This window comes from Stegastes partitus, unplaced genomic scaffold (assembly GCF_000690725.1).
Source record: "Stegastes partitus isolate 25-593 unplaced genomic scaffold, Stegastes_partitus-1.0.2 Scaffold206, whole genome shotgun sequence".
Taxonomy (NCBI): domain Eukaryota; kingdom Metazoa; phylum Chordata; class Actinopteri; family Pomacentridae; genus Stegastes; species Stegastes partitus.
Window position 1 is genome coordinate 635130 of NW_007577937.1, and position 8554 is coordinate 643683.

Genomic DNA, 8554 nt, shown 5'->3' on the forward strand with positions numbered 1-8554 from the left:
TAAATAAAAAATAAAAATGTTGGAAGGACAACAGTAAAGCTATAACTCGCTTTTTCTTCACGTACAGTGTTTCACCAGCAGGGGGTGCTGTCCACCAACACTGCTGGCCAGTTGCGTTCCTCCGGTAAACAATACGAAGCTCCTCTCTAACCGGCTTTACTGTTCAGTCAAACCGAAACAAAGAAGTGACTCCGTTGCTCAAACAGCTGCTTTTAAAGGCGTCGCGATACTTTATCACAGTTCCGAGCAAAGCAACACTGCGCATGTGCTGCTCTCCCAGTTTGACAACCTCGTGCATTTCCTCTGACCATATAAAGGCACCGCAGAGAGGAGGAAGGTAAACGAAGAGGTGTTACTCGGTGTGGATTTGTGGCACCAAAAGGTGACGAAACTTCATCGCAGCAACATCGGGAAATGTTACGAGATCCGCTTTGTTGTTTAAGAAACCACTTACGAACTAAATGCAACATATTTAAACTATCCTGAGATAAAATGCGCGATTCTGGTGTCATTTTATGCATTGTTTATCTAAAGGAGGTTTATTTGTTATTTCTGTTGCCGTGTTTACAGGGAGGCTCCTGTATCCTCTGTGATATAGGAGATGAGCTTTCTTGCCAAATATAGACGATCTTTGCAGGATCGAGCCTGGCACCACAGTGCTCACACATGTCTTCATCCTCTTGGTCCAGGCGTGGTTTTCAGATGGGTGTGGTTGCTTCTACAGGGAAGTTTAGTCTCTCACCACAAAGTCGAACAGTGGATACACAACATGCCGAGTAAATCATGAGTGAAATCTGAAGAAGAAGAAAAATAACTTCAAGGGGCATGTGAGAATCTGTGAGGATCCTGGTGTTTTGTTTTGTTTTTAATTACATCCAAAGTCTTGGAAAGGTTGAGAGTTTTGCCAGACAGGATTGGAGCTCACAGAGTGATTAAGGTAAATGTCACGTGTGTCACATGAATTTAATGTGTGCAAGTTTTGTTTTTTTCTTTCTCAGAGAGATACTAACTTGATCTTTATATAATGCTGACTGTTGAAATGTTTTTGTGAACACTTTGTTCAGCAGTACTTCCATCTTATCACCACCTTCATGTAGATGCAGCTATAAAATGTCACATTTTATTGGACTACCAATAAAACCAGTCTGATTGTAGGAGTTGTGCTTCTCAGTGATGTGGAGCAGCTGCTTTAACTACAGTGCAACTGGCCTGATCTGTAACTAATGTTAATACTGCAGAGCATAACTGACATTACATTTACTTTTATGAAATGTGCCAACAAAACCACAGCCTAGTTATGGGTTCTGCTATGAATAGTTGATGATTTCCCCATTGCTGAGAAGATCATGTGTTACTCTTGCTCTGTGATTGGCCAGTTGTACGCTGCTCATTTCAGCTCAAAGGTTCCAGAAACAAGAAAGACCTGTCAAAGAAATTCTTCATGTCATAGGGGACTGTGAGAACAGTTGGCGCTGAAGCCCGGGGCTGCGCTGTCTGATAACTTTGTTTGAGAGAGTTAAATAATGACTCAAGTAAGGTGTGACATGGTGATTTTAAAGCATTTACTTTTACAGAACCATGGGCCTCCTGCAGCTGCTGAAATCCCAGGTCTTGTGCCTCCTGATCATCTGCTATGTGTTCCTGGCCAGCGGCCTCATTGTCAACCTGTTGCAGTTCTGCACTTTACCTCTGTGGCTGATCAATAAGCAGCTGGCTCGCAAGATCAACATCAGACTGGCCTACTGCATCAGCAGCCGTGAGTACTGTCCTCCCTCTCAGCCACACAGATGCCACTGACGTCTGTTGTGTTTGTTTTGCAGCCGAGTGGAATTTCAGTGATAACATTCTTGCAATGAACAAGGTCAGATTAAGGTCCCATATCACCATTTTTTAAATTGTGTGTATTGTTGTTCTATGCTTGTTATAAACGTGGAGTAAAAGCCGATAAGATGTGGTGTTTACTTTTGTTCTTCCAGCCCCCATAAAGAACTAGTTAGCCTCCCAGCTTTACAAGTCAGTGAGTTTTACTGAGCTACTACAAACCAATTAATGAACAATATTCGTCTAACACAAACTTTGCATAATCCTACCCTCTTGCTGTCTGCTGCTTCCAATTTAAGCCATTCAGAATAAGCAGCTGCCCCTGCCTCCACTGGGTTTATTAACTTTTGCCTGAGTTTGCTAACTCTAAAATGTCCCAGCCATGAGCAAAGCACACCAAAAGTTCTGCTGTTGGTCGCAGGAATGAACACAAGCGTCTTCATGCACTTGCAGCATCTGAAAAACTGAAGACCCAGTGGATTACTTAAATTTTTTGATGACTATTTCACCACAACAATCAGAAAATAGTAAGTGTTAGTGCTTTTTGCAGCTGATGTAGCTTGTGCGACTATAGCTTTGATTGTATGCCCACAGGTCTGAGCTTTGTTTTAAAAAGTTGAGGGGCAGTCAGAGAAACTATAGATCGATTTGAAACCAGTAAACAAGGACTAAACTCAGCCTGTGTTGTTTCTTTCCTGCTCACATATGCTTTATTCAAATACAGCTGAATTCTCAATTAAGTTCTTCTCCTTTACATATTCTTCTGTTTCTGCTGTTAGACAACAGGAGTATAAGATAATGACTGAAATGCAGCCGATTCCAACTACATGTTTACCATCAATTACTTCAGATTTCCAAGCTGCTACTCTGTACTGTTAAACTACTGATTTATAACTGCTGTGACATCTGATAAACTCGCCAGACACATACGTTACAAATAATAATTTTGCTGTGAATTTGTTGATATAAAATGACGGCTTAGAGAGAAAATCAGAGTCTCACAACACATTCCGTTTGTGTTGAATGTTTTGCTCTGCACTGTTAATCACTGACCCAGAGAGAGTCATCTTCCTGAATGGGGCATAGACAAAAGCATTTAAAGTGAAGGGCGCTGAAACAGCCCACTTAGAACAGCACCAAGACCAGGAGTTATATACAGTCACGGCAAGATGAACCATTTTTGCATTATTTAGAGCTGAAGGTTTAAAGACATTTTCAGGGACATGTAAAAACTTTCATTGTTTGCTGACATTTAAAGTATGTTGTTTGCGTTCAAACGGACCTATCCACAATGTGTCTCCTTCATCCATAGAGATGGTGGCTACCCTGGAGTGGTGGTCTGGGACAGAGTGCACCCTCTACACCGACCCGAAGACTTATCCACTGTATGGAAAGGAGAATGCAATTGTGGTTCTCAACCACATGTTTGAGATCGACTTCCTGTGTGGCTGGACCTTCTGTGACAGATTTGGCGTTCTTGGGGTAAGAGAAAGTGTCCAAGAAAACCACAAGCTTACCATTTCTCAACCTTGAGGGTTTTAAGGCAATTCAGTGCGATGCTTCAGTTTTTTAATGTTTTCGACTTCCAGAGCTCAAAGGTGTTAGCCAAAAAAGACTTGGCTTACGTACCAGTTATTGGCTGGATGTGGTACTTCCTGGAGATAGTTTTCTGCAAACGCAAATGGGAGGAGGACCGAATCACGGTGGCTCAGAGTCTTCAGAGGCTGCAGGATTACCCAGAAAACTTTTGGGTGGGTATTAGCCCATGGAAATGATTACAAATCAGAATGAGTGAGTGTGATCTTTTTTAGAGTCGGACTGATGGAATATTGGCAAAAAACTTTTTCCTTTTTCTGCCACAAGTTCTTGCTTTACTGTGAAGGAACACGCTTCACACCAAAGAAGCACCAGATCAGCATGCAGGTGGCTGAGACCAAAGGTTTGCCCAAACTGAAGTATCATCTTTTGCCAAGGACCAAGGGATTCTGGGTGACTGTCCAAAACCTAAGAGGGAAAGGTGAGCATCCATCTTTCGGGATGTGTTTAAATAATGCCACTGGAAAATATCAGCTACTGTGAGCTCATGGATTTGCAAATCAAATGAGCCCCACAGCTAACTGCTGTCATGCACCTTGTCTTGTGTAGCTGCAGCTGTTTATGACTCCACGCTCAACTTCAGGAACAATGAATCGCCAACCTTGCTTGAAATTCTTAGCGGGAAGAAATTTCACGCAGATTTATATGTGAGGTAAGAAGAAATGTTGTGCTGCGTTACATTTCCTGCCAACCAGTGTTTGGATCTGTGTGATTTGACCCCCCCGCCTCCTTACTTACAGGAGAATTCCTCTAGAGTCGATCCCAGAGGATGAGGCGGAGTGCGCTGCTTGGCTGCACAAACTTTACCAGGAAAAGGTGAGAGTGTGTTGGAGGTGAAAGGTTCTGATGGATACAGGGTTTTCCTCTGGGAACCACTGAGTAGAGGCAGTAAACTACCAATAAATCCTGAAGGCCTGAAGAGTAGTATTTATATATGTGGCATTTAAAGCAGTGCTGCATATCTTTTACCCTAAAAGTTGATGTCTTGCTTCATAATGGTTGGAAAACTGAACAAATACAATCCAAATTTTTCAACCCAATTTACTTGACATTCTACTGAGGGTAACAAAATTTTATGAAAGCATACAAACTTATTTAATAATGTGGATTCTGGTTTGATTTTGCGCCAACGAACCAGCTATACAATAGAAAGCAAAGGCCACACCTTTCCAATAGTGTAGCATAGAGGCGGGTCCAACCTATTGTGGAGGTGTTTTGCAACTGTGGGAACTGGTAAACCCTGCAGCGTGACTGGTTTCATGTCATTTTTGACTATGCCAGACCATTTTAAAGAAGAATGCGGTGTCCTCAGTGGGTACATTGCATTCTTGGGCTTTCCAGCCAGACAATGTTGGCCAAGTCAACCAAAGCTTGTTTCTCAGTCCCTGGATTTGAATCCAAGTTTGAAAACCGTGACAGCACATAAAACAAAGAATATGAGCGAGCTGGAAGGTTTTGCTCCAAGAAGAACGGGCAGAAATACAAACAGGAGTTGTCAGATGCTTGTGAGAAGCATTTACTGGAGGTCATAAAGCAGTGAATCACTTTGCTTATGGACGTGTTTGGAGAAAATGTTGTTTATCCTTAGTACTGGTAAACTGTATTATAAGTGGATAATGATGAGGTGGTGTTAATATTAGGTGAAGTGGGCAGACTTCACTGTATGACACTGTGCAAACCCCGGGAATGTTTTTCTATTGTCAGTTTTCTGTCCACTCACTTCATAACCTAACTTGTTAATCAGAACATCCTAATGTTAAATATTATACATGCTGGTTAGATTTTGGGTCCTGCCTTTTTGTTTTGTTTTGTTTTGTTTTGAGTAACGACACCAACATGACCCTCAAAGAAGAAACTTCAGCCTTGTGTTTGCATTGAGTTGTGTAATGTGCCAACAGGATAGTTTTCAGGAGCACTACGAGCAGACGGGGCGTTTTCCTGGTCCCACTCTGAGCCCTCCTCGTCGACCCTGGTCCTTGATCAACTGGCTGTTCTGGTCCTTTTTGCTGCTCTGCCCTCTAGGCCTGCTGCTCACTCAGCTGATCAGCTCTGGATCAGTGTTTACCATTGTATTCTCCCTGGTCGTCTGTTATTCAGGTTAGTTTCTTACATTCACACGCAAAAACCCAGAGTCACCCTGTTATGGGTCGAAGGGTCCATCCCTCCATTTAACCAGCTCCTTTTTGTTCCACAATGCAGCAGACTTGACAACCCAAATGTAAGTCCGCCCCTTTTTTTTGGAAAATACATCAGTCTTGGGAGCATGTCGTCAATGGCATTCAGGCATGTGCTTACTAAACAAAGTTCATCCATTTGAACAGTTACATAAATAAAGACTGTGTAATAGCATGGGTTTATGAGGAGCATTTACAGTTTCTACAATAAATAAAAGCCCATGTTTGTTGTTGAGGTTAGAATGACAAACTTGAAGCAGAGAGCTCTAACTTTTGTGTTTATTTATTAAGTGTCAGTTTAATTGGAACTAAGGCTATGTTCAGACTGCAGGACTTAATGCTCAATTCGGATTTTTTTTGTGAGTTCATTCACATTCCCAATAAAATGCGACTTGTATGTGATCTCCTGTGTGAAATTCATACGATCCAAAAGTGTCCCGCTTGAGCAGAAGAGGACACAACGCTGTCACATGCAGCGAGCGTGCTCAGTGTTTGTGGAAGTAAACATGGATGGTAACGGAGCGTATCTTGCGATTTCAAAGTTGTTGTCCAACCGGAGCCAGCACATTTACAGCGTAATCGTTTTAAAGAGAAGATTATGAAGGAAGAAAGCCAGGTTTTTGACCATGGTGTTTTGTGGGAAACGTCTGTACAGAGAAATGTGTGGGTGCAGAGTCGCAGCCAGGAGTGTATCAATGACGTGAAGGTCAGATAAATGCGACCTGGCTGTTCAGACAGAAGTTGCATGGCAAAAGGTCAGATACCAATCGGATTTAGGACCACATATCCAAGTGGCCTTGGTGGCATTTGAAAAAATCGGATCTGTGTTGTTCAGACTGACATGAAAAAATCAGATACAGGTCGCGTAGGGGCAAAAAACTTTACCTTGATGTCTGAACATAGCCTAAGTTGTGTGTAATACTTCTCAAAGTGTCAAACTCAACTACATCACTAAATTCTTATCCCTAAAAAATCTTCATCCTTTGAAGGAAATCAAACATAGAATTTACTGTGAAAGTAAGCATGTCCTGCACACAACCTGTCACCTCTTCTTTTTGGACTTGATCTAACCTTTCTGATCCTTGTTTGTTTTGTTGTTTTTTGTTTTTTACAGCTACAGTGGCAGTTCGCTGGATGATCGGCCAGACTGAGATTGACAGAGGTTCAAACTATGGCAATAAGGAAGCTCCTCTAAACAACAACTAAGGATTTCTGACTTACTCAGAGCTGCTTCTTTGCACAGCTACTAATCTGCAAGTTGCCAGTCTGGCAGGAATCTGTTGGTCCGACAAGTCCGGACTAGCTTCGACGCACAGCGCAGACAGCATGGTCTCTCTTTAACGCTATGCTGCAGAAGCTCAGTATGTAAGATCATGAAAAGTGGATCGTGGTGAACAGCAACAATGAAAGGACAGGCAAGATGAAAAATGGCTTTACGACATCAGATGAGAGTGGTAGCATTTGAATACAAACATATTCACTTATCATTGAATTAACCAAATGAAAAATGGACTACCTCTTTTGATTGCAAAGTAATGCTTAAATGGCATTTTCAAGGTAAAGGAAAATAAACATTTCACTTTTTAAAAAAAACATATTGCGTAATCAATGTGGTTTGTACTGTAAATGACCTGAAATTGCGAATCGAGTCGAGTGTTTTTCTGCTTCTGTGGAAGTGTGTTGTGTTCAGCAGCATTAAGGGGAAGCAGGGGCCTCTTTCTCAGTCAAATGAACAGCTCTTCACAAGAAAACAGATTTGCTGCGAAAGCCCTCGAGGGCTTTAACTCGACGTTCGTTCTTCTGCGAAGTATTGTACTGTAAGTATGAGAATATTCGTAGAGCAGGAACAGACGCTAAAGCCGTGTCTTACCTTGATTCCATTGTTCATGATGTAGAAGCTGTTCTCAGTCAGATCTCTGCAGGTTAAGATAGAAGTTGCTGCCTGAGTTACAAGCCACTTGCATGTGTTTTTAATAAATAAAGAAATTGATATGCTGCACTGTTACACAACAACTACGCTCCACATGTGCACTGCTTGCCGAGAGTGAAGGAAGAATAGTAAGCCAGTATTTCAATTAGTCTCAGTCACTGGAGTTACAAATCAATATCTTGGCATTGATGGCTTTCATCGGTGCATTGAGCAGTCGCCCAAACTCCAGTTGTCTGCAGGAGATCTATAACCTTCATCATGCTCTTGTGATAACTTTACGTGCCATGTGTGCTGATAAAGAGAGGGAAGATGGTGAAAAATCAGTAAGCAGTAATATGTGCATCCACTGAATTGTGAAAGTTTGCATCACACTCTTTGCAAAGCCACACTTGCATAAAAGGAGGAAAAAAGGAAACTTCAAACCACAGAGACACCTGGTGGTAGCATGCAAACAGGACACACTATATTTTTTTCCCCTGTCCCCTGGTGTGGTGCGAGCAGTTTGAACTGTCATGGTCATCAGGTTTAATCGGGTCTGACAGTGTCTCAGTGTTTCGGCTTCTCAAATCCAAAAAGCAGAAGCAAAGTTGACATTGTCATTTTTGGAATTACACAAGGGATGCAGGTAAATGAGAAAGCTAAAGGATAGACAGTGACACCGGGTTCTGATTAATGGTGGACAGTGGAGTCTTCAAGCTGTTGGCTGTAGTTATCTGTTAACTGTACAGTTTGATCTCATTTTCTGCCGCTGCAGTCTCTCTCCTTTATTTATCCCTGCCTGAGATTGTTTTTTTCCTGCTTCTAAGTCACCTAGAAATTGCCTTCAATCCAGTGAGATTGTATTTTGAGCTTTTCCCCCTATACATTTTATGAGCCAGAGCGTGACGGAAATGCCCGAGGTGGCCCAAATTGAAAGATTTAGAGTGATGATCCTGGACAGGGCTGTGTTCTGATTAGATTTTTGATGTGGTGTCGTGAAGTCAAGCCTCACTGATTCACTCTTTCATATAAGAATGTGTTCTGTATTTTACAA

General features: G+C 42.0%; 1 protein-coding gene across 3 annotated transcripts; it reads left to right on the forward strand.

Moving 5' to 3' along the window:
- The first annotated feature begins 707 nt into the window (after window positions 1–707).
- agpat4 (1-acylglycerol-3-phosphate O-acyltransferase 4 (lysophosphatidic acid acyltransferase, delta)) lies at window positions 708–7184 on the forward strand. Of its 3 annotated transcripts, none has more exons than XM_008280670.1 (10): window positions 708–937; window positions 1575–1756; window positions 3134–3303; window positions 3411–3572; window positions 3685–3838; window positions 3967–4069; window positions 4158–4233; window positions 5316–5514; window positions 5617–5635; window positions 6706–7184. In XM_008280670.1, exons 2-10 carry the CDS (start codon window positions 1579–1581, stop codon window positions 6740–6742), a joined length of 1098 nt encoding a protein of 365 aa, XP_008278892.1. In that variant the 5' UTR covers window positions 708–937; window positions 1575–1578; the 3' UTR covers window positions 6743–7184. The 3 variants fall into 3 exon arrangements, with proteins under 3 accessions (XP_008278892.1, XP_008278893.1, XP_008278891.1); XM_008280671.1 differs by having other exon boundaries at window positions 5620–5635; XM_008280669.1 differs by lacking the exon at window positions 5617–5635 and having other exon boundaries at window positions 715–937.
- The last annotated feature ends 1370 nt before the right edge of the window (window positions 7185–8554 follow it).

What these genes read in the sequence shown, in the direction of transcription:
- agpat4 (XM_008280669.1), top strand. Translation starts at nt 1,579, where the DNA reads ATGGGCCTCCTGCAGCTGCTGAAATCCCAGGTCTTGTGCCTCCTGATC. An exon ending in ACAGATTTGGCGTTCTTGGG is followed by an intron (nt 3,304 to 3,410) that starts GTAAGAGAAAGT and finishes TTCGACTTCCAG; the next exon opens with AGCTCAAAGGTGTTAGCCAA. An exon ending in ACAAACTTTACCAGGAAAAG is followed by an intron (nt 4,234 to 5,315) that starts GTGAGAGTGTGT and finishes ATGTGCCAACAG; the next exon opens with GATAGTTTTCAGGAGCACTA.